Below are 26,723 nucleotides of genomic sequence, written 5' to 3'. Positions count from 1 at the left end.
GAATATTACTGGGGTGCTTTTTTTGAGATAAAAGTGGATGACACAGTCTTCACTTTTTTTCCTGATGTTTCGGGTCTATAGATGGCTCAGTGATTAGTATTCTTGCCTCTGGATTGCATGTGGACGACCATTTCAGGTGCAATACAGATTCTTGTAGGATTAGGAGATGAAGTACCACCTGACTGGATCCAAACTATAGTTATTACTAGCAGGTTGCCCGTGGTGCAGCCGGAGATGCCATGGGACTTCTGTTAAAGAACACACATAATCCTAATGTCCTGGAAAACATTTCCCATCTATGTAAAACAGGTTATAGAATCCAAAATTATTGAAGAGCTAGTATAGAGCACATAATGGCTGCTGTACATATCTGAATAGTCACTCCATTACCAGTATTTAACACTATAAAAAGCAGAGAGTTTTTTAAAAGGGAAATAAAAGCGGTACTCATATCTTTTCGTGCTGATTTTTTGAATTTATTTATTCAATGGCACAAAAGTTCCACAATAAGTATCAAGCTTCTCATTTTTGCCAGAGTGCTGAGCAATGTCCAGCCAATCAAGACCAAGCCTTATCTGCCCAGCAAGCCGCTGTTATTAACCTTACTGGAGTGGGGAGCTTTATGCAACCTCAAGCAGCAGGTATGTGTTGGCAGAGTTTCCTTCTGGTTTTTTTAGTGACATTGATAAATTTCATACTGGAATGAAGTTTGGTGTTTAATATAAGCCTTCCTCTTACTCTAATTAAAGCAAATCACATATCAAGTTATCACAACAGAGTGTGGATCACATAGAAGATGTTGCACTTAATTTGACTTGCAAATTAAAAGCATGCACTTTTCTGCTTCTTTGTCTTGTGTATGGTAGTTTCATAAACTGAATAGTCTTTAAATCACATGGAACAATTCCTGCCAAAACTATACAAAGCTTCCATACCAAACTTCATTAAGGAGTATTTCTTTAAACTGTCTGCTTTAAAGTCCAGTATAAGAAATTTGTTTCATGTCCACAAGCTCTTCATAAGCTAATTGCATGTTCCAACTAACAGTGTCTATACAGTGTATACTTTATTCTGCACTGTTTCTGATTTTACTCTGACTAATTCTACTGATCCCCTTTCTGTTACACTCTATTCCTATGTCTTCCTTTCCTAACCCTGACAACCTCCACCCAACCTCTTTGACCTGCCTGCTTTCCCCTTCTCCTTTTCGTAGTGTTGTCTCAGCTTGGCTCTGCCGTGAACAGACGTGGGCAAAGCCTTCCTCAGCAGAGACTCCAGCTCTCCTCTGCCTTACAGCAGCAACAACAACAAGCCTTGCAGCAGCAGCAGCAACAGATACAAGTAATCCAGCAACTTCGCTCTGATTGCATAAAAAAAATACAATTCTCAGCTCCAAAAACAAAAATGCTGCCCTTTAGACTTTTACTAATACCATATGGAATTTTAAAAATGCTGCAGTGTGGCAAACTAAACTGAGAGATCCGATTCCTCTTGTTCTATCAACTTGGAGCACTGAATTTATTTTTATACTTTAAAGCCATCCACTTTCCTGATTTGACAACATTCAAGGAGTGCTTGTGGCACGTTACTAAATAAGCTTGGCCAGGTGCCATTAGGATTTTGAAGCAACAGCATAGTCGAGTGCGTAGTTAAATTCAAACACGTTGCACAGCTACAGTTATTACATTAAAAAGGAAGCTTTGGCAAAGTGTTCTTTTCACATAGTAATGTTAGCTATCCTGATATTTATATAGGGAGTACATAATTGCCATCTCAGGACAAAAATATATTGCATGAATGAGGAAGAGAGACTTAAATAGAGAAATTATATTAAGTATTATGCTGAATATATCATCTGAACTAAAGTGTTTACTGAAGTTGCTGAGTTACTGCAGTTACTGCGACAGACACAAAGGGCAAAGTTTGACTGTGAAATGTTAGAAAACGCCCTCAGCAGGCTTCTGTGCCACTGGTGCTGCTTGACTGTACTCATTGTCCCAGTATGTGGTATTCCTTTTTGATGCCATTTCAGTGCTTCCTCAGTTTAATTACCCCATTTTGTTCTTCCCTGTCATTCTTCCTGAGGTAAAAGGTAGCGTTAAATTTAATGTAACAAGCTTTTTTTTCCTTTCCCTTCTCCCCCACGGCAGCAGTTGCGATTCTTGCAGCATCAAATGGCTATGGCAGCAGCAACAGCACAAGCAGCTCAGCTACGACACCAGCAACATTCAGGCAGCCAGTCCAAAAGTAAAAGGAAAAGAGGCACACCGACCCCTCCAAAGTCCTGAGTCTTGGGGGGTTTATATTTAAATAAAATAGACGCAGAAGTGATTTTAAATTTTTTTTTTTTTAAAGAAAGCTCAAAAAAAAAAATGAAAATCAAATCAGTGTTTGAAATGACTCATGGGAAAATGAATTTTTGAAGTAACGCCGATAAGTATAAACTGTATCGGGAAGCCAACTCTATGGAAAATAGGAATTTCATCTAACAAAAAGCTAGGGTTTGTTTTTTTGCAAGTCACTTCATATTTTTAACAAAATGTTTTAACCTTGTATTTTTTACCATTCAGCAGCACTGTACATAGTATAAGGGTGATACATTTTAGAAAATATGAACTTTGTAAATGTAGTATTAATATCTGTTTATTTAGTATAAAAGGTTGGTGAACACTCTAACAAATACAATTTTTACAAATCCATTTTGAAGAGACCTTGCTGTATGTTTATTTTGGTTTTATGCTTTTTATCACTTTATTTATCAGCTTCTTCACTTCTTTGTGTCTTGTAACGGCCCGAGTGATACAGTCTTGAAGTTTTGCTGCTGTTAGGCCACTTCCACCTAAAAAAAGAGGGGGGGATCCCCCAAAATTGAAAATAGTAGCTTTGTTTTCCATTTTGTTTTCTTTAAAATTTTTATCAAATGGAAACACTAAAACCTTTCAGTCATGGGGGTTACTTTACTGTTTAAGAATCAGGGTGGTCTAGTTTGCGATTCTCCTTAAGAAACTTGTTTTACTTTAAATATCAAATCTTACTAGCACAATAGAAGACCTCGGTTCAAGATCCAACCTCTGCAACAAGTATGTCTAAACAAGTCTTGAAGATGATTTGTTCAAGGAAAAGGTTATTTATTGCAGCAACCACACCAACTCTTGCAAAATGCAATCCTGTAGATTATTTTTAAGAAGACTGCAGTAGTAACGTTCATTTAAGAAATAGTTCAACTAAGTGAAGGAAAATGTTACTTGTTTTGAGAGCACTGTCCGACACAGGTATGGTATTAAGATGGCGCTACATGCTAAAGGCCAATAATATTACTATGTAGCATGTACTACTGAAATAACAGCCAACTGTAGATAGAATTTGATTCCAACTGTTTAATTTTAAATTTGCTGCCTGTCAAATGAACTTGCAGTAATTTTGCAAAGTACCTGGCTTATGAACAGAACATAGTCTGCCTTCTTCATCCATTACAATGGTTACCGTTCCAGTTGCCAGGTCCTCCTCTTCTGCCGTCGGATCAACAATGAGTATTGTGCTTTTAAAAGAAGAGAATCCAGAGGTGGGTGGGATGTTTGTGTACAAGTTACTGGATCTTCACATACAAAACAATCAGATAGGAAAAGGTTCATCTAAGATGAATTTGGCCAGGGTCATTTAGGCTAACTTTTTAAAAGGTTTTATTTATATGGAGTTGTTTTTTAGCTGAATATAGTACCTCTGGAAGTATTCTATAAACATCCACTGTTCTGTCGTCAGGATGCCCTAATTTAAAGAACATGGGGAGAAGGCAAACCCTTACTGAACTTCAATGTTGAACTCAATTGGGTGTTTGAGGGTTTGTAAATAGAAATAAAATTTAAATTTAGAGGTTTTAAAAATTTATGCCCTAATCAGGAAACTACAATTTGCAGCACTAAAACAGCTACTACAGTAACAGACAGTAAAAGTTTAGAATTGTTGTAAAACAAATCTTTTAAAATGGTGACTACATGCTATAAGATTGTTTACCGTTCACAGAAAACTAAGTGAAAACACCATTATTTCCGTTTGCTATAGATGTACTTACAAAACCCATTTGTCTTATTTGTATGTATATTTATTTTTAGTGAACTCTTTGAAAGAAAATCAAGGACTGTATTTTGATCTACTACACTGTTCAATCAAGGAAGCGATCAAAAATATTACCCCTGCGATGAAAGCTATTGATTTCTCAAGACCCCAAATTAGTTTTTTCCACAGCAAATAGTGTAAAATTCATAATATTTTAAAGGGAAAATTGACTAAATTATTAAATTATGCTAAATATCCTTTATTCTACAATAAAAATTGTTGGAACCATTTAGTCCTTTAGAAATCTATACTACAATGGACAGATACAGAGACAAATAATAAAAGTTCACAGAGGAGTCAATGGGACAAGATGACATATGTCAGCTTTTTACGAAAACCCTTAAACATTCCTTAGTACAACCTTTTTGAACGTGCAAAATGTTTATAAACAACAGTGCAAATATTATTGGGAATGTCTGGTGCGAATTCCCAATTCCACACTGTTCAAAAAAAGTGTATTTTAAAGTCAATGTAATTTAAATTTGATATACTAAATACAGTGAAACTGCCAAGGGAATGCATTTATTCTACGTTACTTACAACTAATTTTTAAGAAGTGGTGAGTTCTATAATTTGGTAATGTTTTTCATATTATCGGCATCATCAAAAGAGGACAAGCAGTTACCTGAACTTTCATAAAGTAATGAACAGAACAACTCAATCTCAGTACATAAACCCCCTAACCAAGGGTACCTGCTCCCTCCCTCCCCCCAGGTAACTGAGGAGGGAAACCTGCAAAAACATTTGCTTGTTCTACATGAGAGGATTTCAATGAAGGGAAGGTAGGAGGTTCTATCATTGTTCATTTTTTCCAGTGTCGCTTTTCCAGTTGCTGTTTTTGTGCAATGGCACACACGCCTAAGAGTTATTACTGCTTTGCGCACACTGCCTTTCATCCGAAGAGTTCTTGCTGGAGATAGTTGTATACCAGGTTACCAACCCTCGTCACTCCCACCTTGCTCCCCACCTTAACAATATTAAGGAGCTGCCTGTAAATATTTTCGAGAGGACAAACAGAAAGATACATTTCTGTTGACTGTGGCTAGTGAAAGAGATGCAGCAAACTATCAGCACTGCTTGCCAGCTAGTTTTAGAACCTTTCTTCTCTGGTAGTTGTTATACTTAGAAGCTAACACATTTCCATTTTACTACTGCCAAAAAGATGCGAGGGCCTGAAGTAACAGAAAACAGTCTACAAGTAATTCATAGCAGATGAATCCCTGAAGAGTGAAACAGACTTTACATTTACCCTTTGGGAATTAAGGGCCTCTCTAATTCTGGGCTTGCCAGAGATATGTGGGCTATAACAATTAGCAAGTGCTGGTGACAACAAAACTCAAAGAGGCCACAACCCAAGAGGCAAAGTCTGGCCTGGGGAACCACTTGTACCCCAATCCTGCTATTTTAGTGAAAAAACAAGAAAGATTTCAAGGAAGAAGTCTTTCAGACAGATTTAAAAATAAAGAGCCTGACAACATGCAACCCTTTTAGATCTAAGGACGTTAACTTGGAGAGTTGGCCAAATTTTAATTTGAGTAATTACATTCCATCTATGTCTATCCCTGGATAAGTTCTTTACTTTCTGTCCTGAAACTGTTGTGAACTGTTATGAGCTATTGAAAAATTGTCAAGATGTAGCCAGAGGTATTTGCGTTTCAGTAGTGGATGTAGTGATTCGTGTAAGTAAAGCCCTTTGGGATGAAAAGTATATAAATACAACAACATCATGAAGCTACACCTCTCAAGTACATTTCAATATTAAAATACTTTCCAATATGACTAAGCTGTGAAATCTGGAGATCAAATCTGGCTTCAGTTGCAGGCGAAATTTGGTAGTATTAATTTTGTTCTGGTGGTCATTTGTTCATATTATAAAACTATGTAACAGTTCAACATAATCAGCCCTGAATTAGAGTAGCTGAAAAGTCTGGTTGGTCCATGAGGTGCACTGACATAACTGCATGAGGATTTTGCCACCACAGCTTCTTGGCAACAGTGTCAGTTTTTCACCAGTGTGTGTGTCACTAAACAATTTACAAAATATATGTACATTTGATACAGTTACCAACTTACTCGTCAAATACAGCAAACGATGTAGCAACTGGATGCTTTCTGATATTCAAAGGATTTGTCTGTTTTAAATCAACTTCTGCCAAACCAGTTTCTTCATTTATAGTAACTGTTGGCAACTGTACTGAAAGAGAAGAGGCCAATTAATTGTATGATATTAAACTAGCTGAAGATAATTTGGGCTTTATCCCCAAAGGAATTCTTTATGAACTGTTCTATGTTAACATCCATCAATCTCTATGGGGCTGAGCAACTGCAATTCCTATAGAGTGCAGGTCCCAAATCAGACAATATGGGGTACCTGTTTTCTGCAAAAATAACAGATGCCACTCATCCTTTTTGAGCCCATTATTTTGTTCAGAGTCAGTCAAGTATAAACGATCAGTTGTAAAAAAAATAAATTGGAAATTAAAACACACACACCATAATGGCACTTTCTACATGATAAGTACATTAGCTGAACCACACTGAACAAAAAAAAAACCCCACACAATAGCATGTCTTTTTCCTATCACTACATCACATCTCTCTACTCCTCTATGATCCTGCTTTTGTGATCTCTTCAATTATAAATGTGAACATGTTAATAACTTCTAAATATCTCCTGTTTGCATCACACAAAATATAAGTGATTAAATACTTAGTTTCCCTACACTAAATAACGCGAACAGGTATCACTTCATTTAGATGTTGGTGTACTGAAATTACAATTTTGCTTATGATCAGTAGTGGAGTGTCCAAACTTCTGGTACGCTGAAGACAAATACCATTGCTCTGAAAAACTAACCTATCTGGTGGAATGGTTCTCAGTCCTATAATAGATTAATACAATGTGCAAGAAGCATATGTAAGCAAGGTAGCTTACAGCCTGATCAACAACATGTATACAAAACTTTGACATCAATTTAGTGACATATTTCTTCTTTGTATTATAGCTTCAGTAGTTCAATAAAAAGATGGGGGGTTTAACTGCTGACATATTCTGGTTTTGGGGAAATTAAAATCAGCAACAGACTGTTCACCATGATTCAGATTCCTACTAACACATTTATCCCATGAATGTAATTTGCTTAACAATTGTGTGTTATAGGACACTTACCATTTTTTAAAGCTGCTAACAAAGCAAATGTGCAGGCATCCAAAATGTTTCCATCATAGTCCAAGCATATGAAATCACAGTATAGAACCCAAGCAAGCTAAGAAACAAAGTTTGTACATGTGAGATCTGATATATCCTTCGAACTGCCAGTATCACACTAATTCAGCTTACAAGCCAATGGTAATACACATCTTCTGATCCTTTAACAACAAATATGAATACATGGCCTCTTAGCTCCCCCCACCCAATTCACTACGCATAGCAATTTAGATGGCTCTTCTGATCAAAAGCCTCACCTGTTCCCATATGCTCTACTCCAAGAAGATGGATTTTAACAAAATATTAATTTTGCTGGTGAGAAACAGTCAATATATTTTCACATTTCCAGATCATTAGGATTGATATTGCTAAGAAGTGGCTGAGGAAGCAATTTTACCAAGTGGGCAGCAAAGAACATCACACACATTTCTGCATTATGGTCACCACAGAAAAAGTCCAGTTTTTTAAAAGGAGTTATTTATGTGCAGATAGCCATCTGTAGTCAGCCACTGTATTGTATTTTATCAACAAAGAGAATGACTTCTGCCTCCACTAGAAAACCATGGGTGAGAAATTCAATTCATATTTTTATGTCACCAAAAAAAATATATATGGACTTTTTACACTTGAGCTATTAAACATAACTAGGGCCCTACCAAATTCATGGTCTATTGTGGTTAATTTCACAGCCATAGGATTTGAAAATTGGTAAAAATCACGTTTTCAGATGTTTAAATCTGAAATTTCAAGGTGGTGTAACCGTGGAGGATTGTGGGCACTGTTCCCTCTAAGCTGTATGCGTGTGCACACGCACACAGATCCTAAACCCCGCGTACACGGCGAGAAACCGCGCGCACAAAAAATGAAATACTACATCGGCGTCAGGCCGAAATATCATTTACGGGTGACTTTTGACATTGTTCACCCGCCATCTACTAACTGGCAGATTCTACTAACTGGCAATGGCGGGAAAGGGAAAGGAGGTTAAATTTCCTTTTTCTAACTATTTAAAAATGACATTTATAAAATAACATGGTGTAAAACTATTATCACAAATTGCAAATTAAAACTTTTTAAATGTATAAGCATTTTACTTGCTTGGGCGCATTTGCTTCATGGCGCACAAATTTGAACTCTGCTTCAAAAATTTGCAAAGAAGAAATTTTTTGCACACACAGCCTGTCAAAAATTAGAGGGAACATTGGTCATGGGAGTACCACCCTCACTTCTGTGCTGCCTTCAGAGCTGGACAGAGTGGGGATGAGAGGGTGCGGAGCTATCTGCAGCTGGGAGAGAGACCCAAGAGCACCCTGCAGGGAAAGAGCAAGTCCTGTCCTGCCAGAGCCCTACCCAGACTAGCAGCTAGGAGCCCCCTTTGCTGGGGCGCTTTGAGCAGCACAGGGAAGATTGGATCTAACTCTACAAGCCTCCTCCAGCTGCAGGAATCTCTGGGGCTGCTGTCCAGTTCCAGAGCATCCTGCAGCAAGGGGAGGCAACCAGAGATGGGTCTAGTCCCCCACCCTGGCAGTGCAGGGAATGGACAAGTCCTGTCCTTCCCCAGCCCAGCCGGAGCTAGGAGCCCCCTTTGCTGGGGCACTCCTAGGAACAAGGGGACATTGGATTTCATGGGGAAGTGCTTATTTCATGGTCCATGACGTGTTCTTCACAGCCACAAAAATGGTAAGGCCCTAAATTTAACAGTCCACAAGCCAAATCTAGCCTGTCAGTCCTCCGTGAGCATTGGATCTGCAGTTTGAAATAAAGTTTGCTGACCACTAGTGTGAGTGGCAGTTAAACATGGAAAAAAGGCATTTATAATTAAGTTTAAAAAGTAGGACAACAGAGAGATTACTTCAGTACAAAAATCTGAACTGAAGATAGGTGGATCAAAGCTGCAACATGGACCTCTTCTGTTCCCTATCCAAAATGCCTCCTTATTTTCAAAGGAAAAACAAAAACACACATGTTGGAATTCAAGGTCTTGTCATCCCTCTAGGAAAAGTAAGTGATGCCCAGGTTTAAAACTGGCTGGAGAATTGTAAGTATTTTTAACAAAAAATATTTTTGAAACATGAAAAATTTTGTTTTTTCCCCAAAAACTTTCATGGAAATTTTTCAGGTTTTCAATGAAAAACAGAAAGCCAGGGTTCAACTTGACCAGCTTAGCATGTTTTAAACATCTACACTGTCTTGTCCACACTGGAGTTTTAGTTAACATTAGCTAATAACTTCCGATAACACACCTTTAAATCCTAGTCAAAACAAACTCCAAAGGGTGAATATACCCTTGCTTGCAGCGAGCATGGCAGGCCCACCACAGGTGTATTCTTTATGCCTCCCTGCAGCTTTGCTAAATTTGGCCAAGTGACGGGGTGTATCAACACTACACTGGGCCAATGGGGCTGATTAATCACTGTGGGCCCAGGAGACCAGGCTTCCTCGCCCCTGCTGCGAATACTCCAGGTGAAAGGGACAGATAAAAGGAGGCAGCCCAGTTCAGTCGGGGCTGACTGAGGAAGAGGAAGGATGTTTGCTTTCCAGGCTGTCTGGACCATGGACCCTGATCAGCTGACTCTGGAGACTGACAGGAACGCGGAGAGGAAATGCCCGAGATGGGCCTTATGGTAAGAAGTGACTGAGGGAATGAGTTAGAAGCCAATGCTTGAACCCTTAATAGGGAATTTACAGCTTCATAGGTTGGAACCCATGGAGTAGGGTTCCCCTACACCCCCCCTTGCACTTGCCATTAAGGCGTGGCTACTGGGGACTCCCAATATAAACTGATTATTTGCTCGACCCTGCCCAGAGTCAGAGCCCAGCCAGGAGGCTCAGCGGCGACAGACTGAGCATTTGCTCTGCCCTCCCAGAGGGTCCAACCCTTCCACTGTATTGTCTGTTTGTTTTGCCCCAGGTCAAGGTCTACGAACTGCTTGGTTGCTCGGCCCCGCCAGGGGTCTTGAGTCCTCCGACCGCAATTGTTTGACTTAACAGGGAATCCCGTCGACCGTGTGATGGAGTGTACCAACCTTGCACTGAGTCAACTCGCCACACCGTGCCCCCATGACAGGCCTAATAGTTTTTACTAAATGCAAGATCCAGAGCTTCAAAAAGACAGTAAATTCCTACTACAAAAGCAGGGAAGACAAAGTAGTTTTATATGGACTCTGATGACAAACAGGATGCCATACTGGATCGGACCAGCAGTCCACCAGCTTCAGTATCCTGTCTCTCAGCACCAGATGCTTCAAAGAAGGAACACAAATCTCACAGTGCACAGATGTAGGATAATCTTCCCCTTGTGACGATCTCATCCTAATTCTGGTTTAAACCCTTTCAAAATTTTTCTTCTGCATTAGCTATTTTATCTCTGGACACTCGAGTTATCCATATCATCACCCGTTCCTTCTTTGTATCTTACTAAGCTCTTGGGTTTAAAGACATGCTGTTGCAATGAGTTCTTGAATCAAACACTACAAACCAAGAAAGTACTTAGCATTCTAGGAGTTGCATAAACAGCATAATGTTTTCAAAAATATAGTTGATACACCCATCGATATTGATTTCCGTAATCAGATCACGCAGACCTTATACTTGGATGTAACCCAAAGAGTGTGCAGGTACCAAAATTAACAAAAAATAAGAATAGTAGCCCAAAAGCTGAAGGGTTTTCTTGAAACCTGTTAACAAATGATTATCCCCCTTTACTCTGAGACATTGCCATTAACACCAAACCTTTTCTTACCTTGCCATTTGCAATGCACAGATCTTCTTTCATTATTATTTCTGAACTAAAACAAAATGACACAGAAAATTAAGAAATAAAATTCTTCCCCATAACTGTGTTCATAATTGAACTGTGTTATAGTGGGTCTCACTTTTCAATCACATCTGCAATGAACTGGCTAGCTGCTTGAGCCTCTTCCCCAGGAGGTCCGGGGCGAAATCTTGATGAACAGAGGGGTGGTAGATCCACATTCGGAACTAGAAATCAAAAATATTTAGTTATGAACTAAACAAAGAAAAAATACAGTCTGTTATAATAATAAAAATGCATACAAGCGTTTTATGGTCTTAATTAGTGCCATGCATTTCAAATGAAAGCCAAGACCATGAATTGTTAACATTAATCAAGTCTACATCTAAGTTCCCTCTAAGCTGCGTGGCCACGCAGCTGCCTATTAAGCCCCGCTCAGGGCTGAGACAGGGAGAGATGCCTCTCCCCCAGAACGGACCTGCCATGGCTGGGAGAGAAGTGCCCCTCCCACGGCCCCAACACAGACCTGCCCTGGACTTGCTGCAGCCAGGGGAGAGGAGCCCCTCCCGTGGCCCAGATGAAGCTGCGGCAGCCAGGGAGAGGCGCCTCTCCTCCGGCCCCGAGCTGCTGCAGCGAGAGGGCTGGGGGGAGTCCTCTCTCCCATCACGGGCCCGGGACAGCCTGCACCCCAAGCCTGGGACAGCCTGCACCCCTCATCCCCAGCCCCACCCCAGAGTCTACACCCCTAGCCAGAGCCCTCACCCCCTGCACCCAACCCCTTGCACCCAACCCTGAGCCCTCTCCCGCACACCGAACCTCTCGGTCCCACCCCCACCACAAGAATTTTGTTGTGTGCACCAATATGGAGGTGATGTGTCACACATCACCTCCATATTGGTGCACATAACAAAATTCATTCCACACATGGATGTAAAAAATTAGAGGGAACACTGGTCTGCATGATTTTTCTTCCAAAATTACACAAAGTGATATATGATGCAGGGTACAGATCATTTATTAGTCAGTGTTTCATAAAATAGCATTTACATTTACAGAATGAAATAAAGATATACTCCTAGCTACAGTAAATTAAAGCATTTTACCTGAGGTCCTGCTATGTAGATCATGAACCACAAATTATTTCTTAATATCCGTAATTAGATAAACAACAATTCTAATCTTTTCATTCCAGGAGTCTGATTTTCCTGGTATGACACATTTCCTTTTATTAACTGCCCAAATTTGCCATTTTGGACATAAAAGAAGCAAAAAAATATTTCAGAACAATCACAGAAAACTGAGAACACAATCTAGTAAATTCCCCAAAGACATCACATCTAAACCACCTTTTTATAATGTAAATCCTCATTCTCACAAAGCGATGCTCAAAAGTGGACCCCATTTATTTCACTGGAACTCCATATGGAAATAAGGGTCCGCCTGCAAAGATCCCTTCCAGGATCAGGGCCTACATCAGGACCATCCCTAGTTAGTTAGACTCAATTTCAGCAGAAGTCTCATTTTTATACTTCCCTCTCACCATTTTTGAAGTCAAGCCAATTTTTTTCTTGGACATTATCAAGACACAAGGGAACATACAATTTATTGCAGCCCTTCCTGAATCATCAGACCTCACCTTCCACTGCCACAACAATCTCACCCACAACAAAGTATCTGAGGAGACAGGTAGGTGAGTTCTCTGGCTCACCTACCTGTCTCCTCAGATATCTTGCTTTGACCTCCCATTGTTTCATGGTAGTTGGGGCTGGAATTGGCAGTGAAAAGGCAGTTTCCATGAGGAGAGGTTTCTCACATGCGGAAGGCAGAGCAAATCCCACCTTGTGCCTCTGCCTTGTGCTGCTGCTAGAAACCCTCAATCCCATAACTAGTACTCCTTAGCTAACCTGTCACCTACCTCTAAAAAGGCCAGTTCCCATGTGTCATCTTACTAAACTGGTTCTGTGCATTGTAATGCAATTATTTAATGTGATTTATTTGTTTTAAACATCTACTACACCAGATTCTTCCCAATCACTAAAAGCATTTAACTGAAATAACTAACGCTGTTTTTTTTTCTAAAAAGGCAGAAAACTGACAAAGCTCTAAAACTTACCAATATATCCCTTATTAGTGGACTGTGCTGGGGGTTCTGCAAACTCCTATAAAACCAAAAACAACAACAAAACTCAGGGGGAACAAAAGCTTTGTATCTACAAACTGGTTTGAAAAGACTTTTTAAAAGATGTTAAATACAATTTACAAATCCTATTTCCACAAGGGCTCAAAGGTTTGTCTGCCCAAAATGCTTTCATAAACCAAGCTAGATTTTCCAGCTACTCTACTTATGATCACTTCTTCAATGAATTGCTTGTTGTTTTATGTTAAAGACTATTATAACTGGGTTTTCCACAGCTATATTTATTAACATCTCCCTTGAAAGAAGAGGATTTGTTTCATTATCAATGCTCATTAATCACCACAAAAACTAAATAATTAATACACAAAAATAAGGTCTTTGTTTTCTTTAAGAAGAGCCAAACAACTCTTTACACAAACAACAATGCACGCACGCACACACCTCTCTCTCTTGATTGTACCCTAATTCCTTTGTCCAAATCTACCTGTAATCTTCAATCCTCAAAATAACTCCTGTGAAAAAAATGTACGTGTATTTGACAGGCGTATCGATTTCAATTTAATAAGTAGGGGCTTTATCTTTACATTAACTATTATTAAGGCTGCGTCGTTTGTCACGGAGGTCATGGAAGTCACAAATTCCATGACTTTCTGTGACTTCGGCAGCAGCCACCAGCCTGTCCCCTTCCCACCCCGGCCCCCAGGGGCAGCAGGAGTTTGGGGGCGGAGGAGGGCAGGCTCAGGGCTAGGGCACAGGAGGGGGTGAGGACTCTGGACAGCACTTACCTCAGGGGTGCTCCCCAGAAGCAGTGACATCCCTCAGTTCCAAGAGGGAGGTGCAGCCAAAGAGCTCTGCACTCTGAATTCTGCCTGCAGGCACTGCCCCCCACAGCTCCCATTGGCCGTGGTTCCCGGCCAATGGGAGCTGCGGAGCCGGCACTCGGGGCAGAGGCAGCACACAGAGCTGTCTGGCTACACCTCCACCCAGCAGCTGAGAGATGTCGCCACTTCAGGGAGCCGCAGAGCGGGGTAGGGAGCCTGCCAGCCCCGACAACCTCCTCCCCGCTGCCCCAGCACCAGCAGGGGTCCCAGGCCACGCTGTTTACTGCCTGTGACCTGTCCATGACTTTTACTAAAAATACCCGTGACTAAAACATAGTCTTAACTATTATTTCTCCATCTCAAAAAAAGTAAACATACCGCTTTAATGCCACAAATTACAGTAGTATTTCCTAACTTCACCAGGGCAGAGCCATCTGCAGTAGTAATTGAACCTGAAAAGAGAACACGTTTGATAAAATCTCAGTCTGCTACCACAGAAAGCTCTTTAACTTAATATCCATCTTCACACTGTCAGTTACCAGTTTTAGCTTCCATACCACTCGCTTAGACTAAATGACATGATACATGGTGTGTTTTAAATGTTTGGGAATTCCAAGGGTAAGTGGAATATGTCCCTACAAGAGATTCAAAGTACTAGATTACCCAGAACTTTTCAAATATAATATGAAGACTTTTTTATGCTGCTTTTCTACTTGATTCTGTGAGAAACCATGATATCTTCACAGACTGCTGAATTTATATTATAAATTAAAATGCACATACCAGTATTTTCTCCTATCTTACCTGTTTTACTGACAAGGTTACCTTGTATTTCCCCTCTGGTCCAGTTCCCTATCACCTAAATTCCCTTCCAGTTTTGTGAGGCAAAACAAAGATCTTTCAGCAGTCTGCTAGTGAAGTTATTGGGGCTACTCTTATGAGGAAGGACATTTGTCCAAGTAAGGGGTTGCAAGATCTGTTAGTTTAGCACTGCTTATTTGTTTTCCATTCCCTGCCTTATCATATTCTTATTGGGAAACTGCTGTAGCCTGAATGTGCTAAGAATATCCAGCAGAGTACTTATTAAAAAAAAAGCACTTTCCATTCCAGCCGATGTTAGGACATTGGGGAAAGTGATGAACAGAGCAGACTCAGTAGTATAGGAGTTGCATATATAGCAGGAGATTATAGGAAGAATGGAAGGAGAACCACAAAGAAGAACTGGGTGTGAGAGCAAATTCATGAAAGGAAGGACAGAAGAAAAGGGAGCATCCCCCCAAAGGAGGGGTAATGAATAAAGGAGAAAGTGGGTAGAAATGTGTAAGCCATGATGGAAATAGAGCAGGCAGAGAAGTGGACAGAGTGCATGCACACATAACATGGAGAGAACAATAAAGAGAAAGTAAGTGAAAGAGACCATAGGGGTGAAGCCAGATGGCCAGGCAGGAGAAACTGGCAATTTTGCTAAAGAATGCAATTTGATTTCCACCATCGGGGAACCACATTTTGCTTTAAGCACTACAATTTGGCAGGAGGGGCACATTGTGGGGCTTAATTTGCTTTTTGCCAAAGCAAAGTGGCAAACTTCTCACTACACGGAAAGAATGGGAAATGCACCACTAAATAAATATATTTTAGACTTGTCATTTGTTAATTATTTAATAAATGAGACAAAAAAATTGGTTTAAAAGTACATAATGATGGAATGTCCTATTTGGTTTTTGGCACTTACCCATAAAAAGCTTCAGTTCACCTTGCAAAAGGTAAGGGCTTTTTCTTTTTTTTTTTTGGCTAAACTTAAATTTGAGTTGATATATACAGAAATTATATTTAATCATGTTTTTAATTCTCTAATGCATTTTTTATATTTCTATTTTAATTATCAAGTTCTAAAGTATTCATTTTTTCTAAATTAGGAATAGTCAAAACTTTAGTAGATGAAAATTTACCTTTATGCCAGGTAAAATGGCCAAAGCAGCACAGAAGGGTTCTAAATGCCATGATCAGGAAGAATTCCCCCAATGTATGAACTGTGAAAGCCATAAAGCACCTTCTGACACACCTGTGCAAGTCCTGATATAGGGGTGTCTTAGAATCAGTGCTGGAGGCAGGAGCAGCTAATTGGGAATGGTACCACAGTGATTCAGGGAAATGCTGTGGCCCAGAGGCAGATAGGGAAGCTACTTTAATTTAGACAGCCACCCATGGCTGTTTAAACTATGCTTTGGGGGATCAACTGGGGTGTCACTGAGTAGCTCCGGAGTGAGAGGGTGCAACAATGGTTTAAAACTATCCCTGGACTCTTTGAGGTGCAACACAGAATGTCAGCCCTGGTTGTTCTGAAATCAAGCTCTGTGGAAATAGATCAGCCATTCATTAAAGACTCCAGGTATAAAAACTGACTCCATTCGATTCAGTCACCAGCACTTCCCAACGTTAAACACTTACCTATGTTGACAGTGGTTGTTCTGAATTCACCTAGCTCCCTTCCATCAGGTCGGCAGTTTTCTTTCTAAACATAAACATTACACAATTCAAGTTAAATGACATTTTCATGATGTTACACAATCAAGAGTATATAATGATAAAGTTGTGTTTATCTTCAAATGGGAATTTGCAATGACAAGACCACTAGGATAAACTCAAAGATTTGTGTGCTGGTGAGCTTTCTGGTCTAATTTAGTGTGATCTGGGTTACAGGCCCAAAACTTAGTTACCGTATATACTCGTTCATAAACCAAATATTTTTGGTAAAAAGTTGATGCATCAAAGAGCGGAGGTGGGCTTATAAACTGGTCTGCACCAAAATTTGATGATTTTAAACTCTATGAAATCATTGAATTGAATATCTAACACTCTGTCGTTTTGTTTTCCTGGAGCATCTGCAGGCATGGAGCCCCTCAGTTCCCTGTGGCCACGGTTCGCCATTCCCAGCCAAAGGGAGCTGCGGGAAGTGGCGGCTGGGAATGGCGAACCACAGCCACCGGGAGCTGAGGGGCTCCGTGCCTGTGAACGCTCCAGGTAAACAAAATGTCCTGACCCACCAACGGCTTACCCTGATGGGCCAGGAGCCAAAGTTTGCCAACCCCTAAAATATAGGGTCGGCTTATGAAAGGGTCAATCAGCTTTTACTATTTTTACCTATCCATCTTGGGGGGGGTCGTCTTATAAACGAACGGGGTAATGAACGAGTATATATGGTACTTTAAAAACTTTATAGTCCAGCAGGAAAAAGCATCTCAAGGCCAAGTACTATGTGCCTTCCTACAGCTATTTAGGACATTCGGCAACAAAAGCAATACCTCCTATCAGTGGTGCAGTGACAAAGCAATCAGTAAATTGTTATGAATATAGTGGCAATCTGTGAATTTTGTGACACTATAAGAAACTGAGTCAGAGGTCTGATATCATCAAAAAGGCCAACTAATTTTTCAGGACCCAGAGCCAACTTGAGAAGAAATATTCATTGATAATCTTGAATGAAATTTTCCAAATGTTTGCATTGTTTAATTTTTGTAACTAAACTTTTTTTTCCATTGCTGATCTTTTAAGATGAAAATACTTTAGAAATCTAAACAGGGCCCAAGTTCAGAAAAGCCAATCACATAGTTATTCAGCAAAAAGAAAAGGAGTACTTGTGACACATTAGAGACTAACCAATTTATTTGAGCATAAGCTTTCGTGAGCTACAGCTCACTCTGAACTCTAGGGTACAGATGTGAGGACCTGCATGAAAACCTCCTAAGCTTACTTTTACCAGCTTAGGTTAAAACTTCCCCAAGGTACAAAATTATTTTACCCTTGGATTTCCACTGCCACCACCAAACTTTATCTGGGTTTACTGGGAAATGTAGTTTGGACACGTCTTTCCCCCCAAAATCCTCCCGACCCTTGCACCCCACTTCCTGGGGAAGGTTTGGTAAAAATCCTCACCAATTTGCATAGGTGACCATAGTTATTCAGATGTTTCTCAACATAAACTGAACACACAAATTGGATCAGAAAGGGTGTTGGTTCACCATCTAAACTGTCCCTTGCTGTGGAACATACTGAAGATCTGTTACAGATTTACAGTGTCCATGCTATGAACAGGCCTTCAAATAGCTCCCTTTATTGTGGGGCCCATAATTTTCCACAAGGGGAGGCTACATGGCCTGAACACTTCCTACGCTGAGCCTTCAGGCTCTAGCACCCAGTTCCTCACCAGGCTCTCCAAAGCAAATCCAACCAAGATCAGACTCCAGAAAGGCTTTTTTCTTCTTAGGGAGCAATGCAAAACAGTGAGTAACTGCAGTGAAGCAAGGCGCAATTTCCAAAACCAAGATAACATTTATTGGTAACCTGGAATACAGGATCTGGAGTCTTTAGGTTAGCGTGGGAAAAGTAAGCTTAAGACAGAGTATATACTGGTGGAAGCAATAGCTTTGCTATGCCTTGATACTGATGTCCCTCTCCGTTCTCTCTATCCATGTGTCCTCTGTTCACAGTAGCAACCTTAAGACCTGTTTTTGTTCAGACCTGTCTAGCCTTTGTTTCACAGCCCCAACTGTACGGCTTCCCAGGCATTAAGTGTTAATGTCACGGTCATTGAGGCTCCCATTGTCTCTCCCAGGCAGCAACGGGATGGCATTTAGCAGGAGTGGGTTTTACCACATTAAGTCAGGATTTTTACTACCCCATGAAAAACAAGTTAGTCCCAGTTAAAGGCATTTTCTATTTTAAAAATGGTTTCATTAATGCACACTACATTACACTCAGCTTGAGTTACATATTCAAATTGTGGTCACATAAGGCAGCAGATTCTAAAATTAACTAGGGCTGTACAAATAAAAAGTAAACTGCAGTGGGCATAATACTAACATATGTAATTATAATACTGAACATTGGAATGTCTGCATGCATTTTGGCTCAGCATTTCCTCAAGGAAGTTATACATGTCATGACTCATATTTCAGTTTTCTCTATTATATAAACAAAAGTAAAAAACATTAGATTATATGAAAATGAATCATGCAGGCTATAGGTTTGAAGCATTAAGCAATCAGAAGCATAGAGAGTAGCAAACTACCAGGCCAGGTCCATTTGGCTACACAGCATTCTGTAGCAGAAGACCAAATTTGACTTAGGGAATAGACCAAATCTATTCCTCAATTTTGAATGGATGTAACCAAAGTTGAAAAGGTTTGTTCTGTGCTTGCGAGACTTGCTGGATGCTGATGCAATTGTACCACCAGGTCTGTGAGGTCAGATGGAATATCAGCATTCTTCAGATTTTTCCACCATGTTACAGTGGAAGCTGTTTCCTTGATATGGGATGAAAACATTGATTTTGGATACGGAGCTTCTTCTACTTTAAATGCAAGTAAACATGCCAGAAAGCCTGGCAATTTCTTCTTGTTCAGTTGACAATTTCTTTCCTGCGTATTTTAGATGAAAGAGGGTGGTCAACATGTGTACAGGAATAATTGCCTCATGAAATCTCTACTGGGCTTTTGTTTTGTGTGGTGCAACAATGCTGCAAACAATAATGGTAAATATTTTTCAGTCATTTTTATTTGTATACTATAATAATTTTATATTTCCCAGTTTCCTGGTTTAACCTGGTATTTATCAGCACCCTGTGCTAAACTAGTTTTTCCTGGGAAATTGCTAACTTCTGCTTCCAAATAATACAAGTCACATATGTAAGTTCTATTCAGTTTATGATGTTCATATATCTGGTCTCCAATCAGACAACTATGTGCTTCGAACACCGCATGCCTTTTCTTTTATACTCAGTGTACAGCAGCACAAAGAACACAAGAAAACTGAGGCATACATATGGATTACCACCAAAATTCTCACATTCATCACAACCTCTCACAATTAAAGAATTATTGGCTTGATTAATACATATATCACTTTAATAGTATTTGTTTATAGTATAATTCCCAAGTTATCGTACAAATGCTGCCTCCAAACTCTGCTTCTGTAGCCACATCTACTGGGGTTGAAACTGACCACAGACATTCTGGACTTACCTGTTATTTGATGTTGCTGCAGAGGTGCATATAGTCATAGAATCGTAGGACTGGAAGAAACCTCAAGAGGTCATCTAGTCCAGTCCCCTGCACTCATGGCCGGACTAAGTATTATCTAGACCATCCCTGACAGGTGTTTATCTAACCTGCTCTTAAAAATTTCCAGTGATGCAGATTCCACAAACTCCCCAGGCAATTTATTCCGGCAATTAACCACCCTGACAGTTAGGAATTTTTTCCAACTAAGCCACCCTTTCTATAGTTTAAGCCCATTGCTTCTTGTCCTATCCCCAGAGTTTAAAGGAGAACAATTTTTCTCCCTCCTTCTTGTAACAACCTTTTATGTAAACCCCTCTCAGTCTTCTCCAGACTAAACAAATACATTTTTTTCAATTTGCCCTCATAGGTCAGGTTTTCTAGATCTTTAATAATTTTTGTTGCTCTTCTCTGAACTTTCTCCAATTTGTCCACCTCTTTCCTTAAATGTGGCACCCAGAACTGGACACAATACATCAGATGAGGCCTAATCAGCACAGAGTATAGCAAAAGTCTTACTTCTCGTGTCTTGCTTACAACACTCCTGCTAATACATCCCAGAATGATGTTTGCTGGTTTTTTTTGCAAGAGTGTTTCACTGTTGACTCAGTTTAGCTTATGATCTACTACGACCCCCAGATCCCTTTCTGCAGTACTCCTTCCTAGGCAGTCATTTCCCATTTTGCATGTGCTCAACTGATTGTTCCTTCCTAAGTGGAGTACTTTGCATTTGTCCTTATGGAATTTCATTCTATTTACTTCAAATCATTTCTCCACTTTGTCCACATTATTTGGGATTTTAATCCTTTCCTCCAAAGCACTTTCAACTTCTCCCAGCTTGGTACTGTCCGCAAACTTTATAGGACTACTCTCTATGCCATTATCTAAATCACTGATGAAGATACTGAACAGAACTGGACCCAGAACTGATCCCTGCGGGACCCCACTCAATATGCCCTGGCAGCTTGACTGTGAACCACTGATAACTACTCTCTGGAAACAGTTTTCCAGGCAGTTATGCACCCACCTTATAGTAGCTCCATTTAGTTGCATTTCCCTAGTTTGTTTATGAGCCTGTCATACGAGATAGTATCAAAAGCCTTACTAAAGTCAAGATATACCACATCTACCTCTTCCCAGAAGGCTTGTTACCCTGTTAAAGAAAGGTTTCAAAGTAGCAGCCGTGTTAGTCTGTATCCGCAAAAAGAACAGAAGTACTTGTGGCACCTTAGAGACTAACAAATTTAATAAAGCATAAGCTTTCGTGGGCTACAGCTCACTTCATCAGATGCATAGAATGGAACATATAGTAAGAAGATATATATATACATACAGAGAAGGTGGAAGTTGCCATACAAACTGTAAAAGGCTAATTAATTAAGATGAGCTATTATCAGCAGGAGAAAAAAACTTTTGTAGTGATAATCAAGATGGCTCATTTAGACAGTTGACAAGGTGTGAGGAAGTACACTACAAAAGTTTTTTTCTCCTGCTGATAATAGCTCATCTTAATTAATTAGCCTCTTACAGTTTGTATGGCAACTTCCACCTTCTCTGTATGTGTGTGTGTATATATAGATAGATAGATATATATCTTCTTACTATATGTTCCACTCTATGCATCCGATGAAAGCTTATGTTCTAATAAATTTGTTAGTCTCTAAGGTGCCACAAGTACTCCTGTTCTTTTTGTTAAGAAAGCTATTAGGTTGGTTTGACATGATTTGTTCTTGACAAATCCTTTCTGTTACTTATCATCTTATTATCTTCTATTATCTTTTGTTTAATATGCATTATTAATGTAGACTCAGAATTTGTCTTTTCCAAGGACACAGTCAGTGATATTATTTGTATTTTGGTAGCGCCTAAAAGCCACCACCCTGGTTGGTCTCCCATTGTGCAAGGCACTGTACAAACCAAGGCCTCAATCCTGTATGCACTTAAGCACATCTAACTTTATGCACTTAGCAGTCCCTTTGAGGCCGGTGAAACTAGTCACATGTACAAAAGCACTCACAGGATCACAGCCATAGAATAAAAAGTCCCTGTCCTGAAGAGTCTGAAAGATTTTCTTCTACGAAAGGCTTTAAGGAAAAACAAAACCCCATTGGAGTTTATGTGTAATTTAAAGAGAATAGCAACAGAGGTACAGTAGCTGTACGAGAAAAATATATTCTAAATCTATTTAACTGATGTATACATGATGCTTTACTCACCAAAAATCGCCTGTAATATTCCAAAGGTTCCACAGTTCTAAAACAGACACAAAATTTAAAATTCATATGCATAATCTGTTTTACAAAGTAAATGGCTACCTAAACTCTAGCAGAAAAGAAAAGCAAACGTTACTCAGTGGGCATCTGTGTTTCAGAGTCAAGCTCTGTTTTTGTTCCTTGGCTGACAATGCTGTGGAGACAGCACATTAGCCAAGTGAGTGCCAACTTCAGAAAGACGAGAGCCCTCTACAGTGTTCTTTCTGATCATTTTGACACCAGAACTCATAGGTTCCGGAGGGATGGTTGCCTCGTGGCAAGGGCTTTGAAAAAAGGTTAGAAAGAGTGAAGTTTGGAAAATGGGAGAAAGAGAGATACTTTACTCTTTCATCCCACAACAAAACCCACCCTTTACTGCAGCTAATGTAACTGCATACATAAAAAATCTTAGCTTGAAAACTGAGAATCTGTAAAAGCTAATATTATGATGGAGTTGGTAGCAATACCATAGTTATGGCTACATAAGAGAGCTGATTGAGATAGGTGTGTTAAATATTTTTTAAGAAATGTTGCAAATTAAAATGTACATAGTATTTGAATTTTTCAGGTTAGTTTGATGATTAATTGGCTTATGCATACAGAACGTGACTGCTTCAAAAATTACCACTTTTTAAAATTTTCAGTGTGGTGTCACCTTTGTATTATTATTTGATACCTGAAGAGCTTACAATCTAAATTCTCAGAGCCCTATTGTAAAATGTGTATAACATATTGAAATCTGATTTTTGATTCACACATTACTCTACTGTTGGTATTAATAATACTTGAAATTATTAATATTGGAAATTAAAAACCAATTTAACCATGAATTCCTTATTAAATCCAAAGACCAATATGTAGTTGGTCTAACCATGCCTAAAAAGCCTAAATACTAAGCAATTTACTACATCCAAATAGTAACAAATCATTTATAAGCATTTGATCAATATACTTACAAATGAGCTAACCCCAGTGCTTAAACCCATATTGGTTGGCTGTAACATGGTCAGGTAGGTATTAGCAATGAACCCTTTAAAAGCTTATTTTTATGCCCTTTAACAAAGAAATGTCATTGCCAATTACTGGTTTTCAGCTGAAGTAAAATCTGAGACAGTTCACCCTTATTTCCAGTCAGATGAAATTTACAACCTCCTGTCTTCCCAAGGGCTTTCCTCCCCGCCTTCTTGCTGTCCAACAGTTTTCCCATTGCACCTGGGTTCACATAGGCTTTAACGCTGGTGTGTGGGTTGGTGAAGGGCTGTGTTGGCTCGTTTTAAGATAGATTCTCTTTACTTGATTTAAAACCATCTGCAGTCACCCCTACTGGTCAGAGGATCTTCTTTTGAGAAACTTCCCCTTATCCCATTGGTTATTCTTTCAACCAGACATCCTCCCTACTTTATTCCTTCTGGCCTTATCACTTCTTATTTTCAAGGCCTTCCCTCTACTTTGCTTCTCAGGGCCTTTCTTTACAACACAAATATATTTCCTTAACCAAATTTAAGATAAATGTAAAATTAAAGAATTCAAGTTATCCTACATCTACCTATGTTTATTCGGAGCATAAATAAATAATCGTTCTCTTCATAGACGTTACAAATACACCAATGTATGTAGTACGACAACCGCATTTTTAAAATAGAATTTAATGCTGCAGGCTGTTTTCTGCATAGCCCTTCTGATGACACAATTTTTCAAATCAGAGAGTTGCTAAGACAGAGAACACAGAAACTAAGACAGAATGTTCCACAGCCACAAACTGTTATGACACTAACATCAGAGACATTAAAATGACATTTCCAGGAGAGAAGTTAATCTTTGGCACAAGGCCTTCCCAGGTTTTGTTCAAACAAAGATTTTTGGAGAAAAGTCATGGAAATGATAACTAAGAGTGAGAACTTTCATTACGTTTTCCAAGACAACATAAACTCGACATAATTCTGACAATTTACAAGCACAAGGGTAATGTTAATCCCTGTTGGTGTTCCTTGAGATATTCCCAACTAGCATGGACATAAGGGCAATTCCTCACTGTCTCAGGAAATGCTACTATGCCCCATTTAATTGATTGTGAGACACGGGAGAAGCAAAAGATAGTTTGGTCAATGCAGAAAGAACCTTCCCCCAAATGCCTAGGAACAGACTCCTTGTCCAACCAGTCCTTACACTTAACACCCACTTTCCTCTAACTGGTTTCAGAGTAACAGCCGTGTTAGTCTGTATTCACAAAAAGAAAAGGAGTACTTGTGGCACCTTAGAGACTAACCAATTTATCTGAGCATAAGCTTTCGTGAGCTACAGCTCACTTCATCGGATGTAGCTCACGAAAGCTTATGCTCAAATAAATTGGCTAGTCACTAAGGTGCCACAAGTACTCCTTTTCTTTTTCCTCTGTCTCCTGATGGATCCCTCCACTCCAGCAACTTTAATACCTCGGCCTTGTTTTGATTAGGAAGAGATTATAGTTATTATGACTTCCACCAAGACTTTTGCTCTGGCATAGACAGAGATCCACATGTTTCAAAACACCTTAGCTGGTTAAGATTAGCTCTCACTTTAAAAATAAAGCCAAACATAAACCTTAACCTGCCATCTCACTTCCGCCCCAAAATATTTCATATCCAGGGTCAATATTACTGGGAATTAAATGCTTTTTGGCAAAAGTATGAGACAGCAGTTATGGGTGTGAGTTATGCTACAAGGCTGATGAACATGGGAAGAATAGTGTATTTCTGTAACTCCTTGAAGCAGAAGGAACTTTTCTCTGGTAGACTGCAACGTTGCATTGAAAGTGGATAATCTGAGAGGGGTGTAGCGAGGTAGGGGCTGGTCTCTCCCCTTAACTGGACACTGCCTGTCTGTTAAAGGGCACGTTCCTATTACTGACCCAAAACCTTAATAGCTTTAACTGCCTCTGAACTAAGCTTTTAGTTTTAGAATACAGATAAATTTGGATGGAATAAAAAATACACAACAAACAAATACAACAAAAAACTTGAGAGGGACAAATTAAATGTTGATTGTCTAATAGAGAGTAAGGGCCACAAATTACAATTCTGCACAAGCATCATACTCTGTATATGGGGAGCCCCAGTGAACTCACTGGGATTTCTCACATGCATAAAATTACACATGTGCCAAGTGCATGCAGGACACATGCCCTTAGCCGCTCGATTTCCACGATCACCAATAACAAGTGGATCAGCTCTGCCAGGGGAAGGTAGGGGCGAGAGGGGAGTTTCCTAGGCGGTGTGTTTCTCTCCCGCCCCCACTTCCAAGCGGGGGAGCCGCTCCTGACAGCAGCCAGTTCCCAGACTCTGGCCTGGCAGAGCTCTGGGCACGGCACGTTACGAGCAGGCAGCGGGTCGGTCCAGCTGAAGGCTAAACCCACCCACAGCCTGGCACCTGCGGCCATCGCCGGGCCGGAGGGCTCGGCAGCGGCCTGGGCCCAGGGCAGCTTCCAGGCAGACGCGGGCCGCGTTCCCGGCTCCCCGCGCGGCCCAGGTCGGGGGCTGAGAGCGCCCCGGGCCGCAGCTCCCGCGAAGAGCCCCGCTGAGGAGACTGATGGCGCCGGGCCCGGCAGCTGTATCGACCCCCCCCCCCCCCCGGGGCCAGAGGCGAGCCCGGCTCAGAGCCAGCCCGGCCCCCGGGAGGGGGAGGGGCGAATGCCAGGCCGGGACCAGAAGCTGCGTCGCCCAGTCACTTACTTGAATCCGGCCGCCATAGTCTCACTTCCGCCCGTGCGCGATCTACTTCCGGGGTCGGGAGCGCACTTCCGCTCCCCCAGCCTCTCCCGCGCGACACCCTGGGGGGGGATTAGGCTAGCCGGGAGTGGCCGACAGGGGGCGCTGTGGAGCCCGGCCGCTCCGAGAAGTGGCTCCTCTCGCCGAGGCAGTTTGCTGTCAGCGCCGCGGCCGGGAGCCGCTTCCGCATCGGTGGAGCTGCCCCATAGGGCCCCGCCTGGCATGGACCATGGAGCTGCTCCTGGGTGACGCGGCCGCGGCGCTCGCCGCCTTGGCGGCCGCAGCCCTGAGCCTGGTGAGTGCGGAACCGAGCGCGCCCCCCCTCCCCGCCCCGCGAGTGGGGAGAGACCCCCCCGTGGGGAGAGGGAGCCCCCCAGCCCCAGGGGGCCCCGCACCCACTAGCCCTGAGGGGGCCCGGGCGGGGCCATCGCGCCGCAAACAGGGCCGCCCCCGAGAGAGCTGAGAGCCGGAGCCCCTGGCTGGGCGAGGCCCCGCTTATCCCTTCCTAGTGGGGAGCAGCCCAGAGCCCCCGGGGGGCACTGAGGAGGAGCTGATGCCTAGGGAAGGGCCACGCACCTCTTTGTCACACCCCTAAAGGTATTCGCAGACTCTCGTCTGGTCCCTCCTTAGTCTTCTTTT

At 41.1% G+C, this 26,723-nt stretch overlaps 3 protein-coding genes across 23 annotated transcripts in view; 2 read left to right on the top strand and 1 right to left on the bottom strand.

Moving 5' to 3' along the window:
- SUPT20H (SPT20 homolog, SAGA complex component) overlaps positions 1–2,699 on the top strand; it is a 63,746-nt gene extending 61,047 nt beyond the window's left edge. For 10 of the 19 annotated variants that reach the window (XM_073342183.2, XM_073342298.2, XM_073342162.2 and 7 more), the window contains 3 exons: positions 536–641; positions 1,214–1,341; positions 2,151–2,699. In XM_073342183.2, coding sequence (XP_073198284.1) covers positions 536–641; positions 1,214–1,341; positions 2,151–2,288 — 372 coding nt within the window. In that variant the 3' untranslated portion in view covers positions 2,289–2,699. Of the gene's footprint in view, positions 1–535; positions 642–1,213; positions 1,342–2,150 lie in introns of those variants that run through there. The other 9 variants (XM_073342316.2, XM_073342289.2, XM_073342308.2 and 6 more) reach the window with 3 other exon arrangements.
- EXOSC8 (exosome component 8) lies at positions 2,626–26,117 on the bottom strand. Its single transcript, XM_073342388.2, has 11 exons — positions 26,049–26,117; positions 22,306–22,342; positions 16,482–16,545; positions 14,412–14,485; positions 13,189–13,234; positions 11,197–11,302; positions 11,064–11,109; positions 7,283–7,379; positions 6,187–6,307; positions 3,432–3,538; positions 2,626–2,839 (listed from the first exon to the last, which is right to left on the bottom strand). The coding sequence occupies exons 1-11, from the start codon at positions 26,063–26,065 to the stop codon at positions 2,724–2,726; spliced, it is 831 nt and encodes a 276-aa protein (XP_073198489.2). The 5' UTR covers positions 26,066–26,117; the 3' UTR covers positions 2,626–2,723.
- A 48-nt stretch (positions 26,118–26,165) lies between these two features.
- ALG5 (ALG5 dolichyl-phosphate beta-glucosyltransferase) overlaps positions 26,166–26,723 on the top strand; it is a 47,427-nt gene continuing 46,869 nt past the window's right edge. Inside the window, exon 1 of one of the 3 annotated variants that reach the window (XM_073342339.1) lies at positions 26,166–26,379. In XM_073342339.1, coding sequence (XP_073198440.1) covers positions 26,314–26,379 — 66 coding nt within the window. In that variant the 5' untranslated portion in view covers positions 26,166–26,313. The remainder of the gene's footprint in view (positions 26,380–26,723) is intronic. The other 2 variants (XM_073342348.2, XM_073342330.2) reach the window with 2 other exon arrangements.

This window comes from Lepidochelys kempii, chromosome 1 (genome assembly GCF_965140285.1).
Source record: "Lepidochelys kempii isolate rLepKem1 chromosome 1, rLepKem1.hap1, whole genome shotgun sequence".
NCBI lineage: Eukaryota > Metazoa > Chordata > Testudines > Cheloniidae > Lepidochelys > Lepidochelys kempii.
Note: the sequence above shows the minus strand (reverse complement) of the source record. Positions and strands in the feature narration are given on the sequence as shown.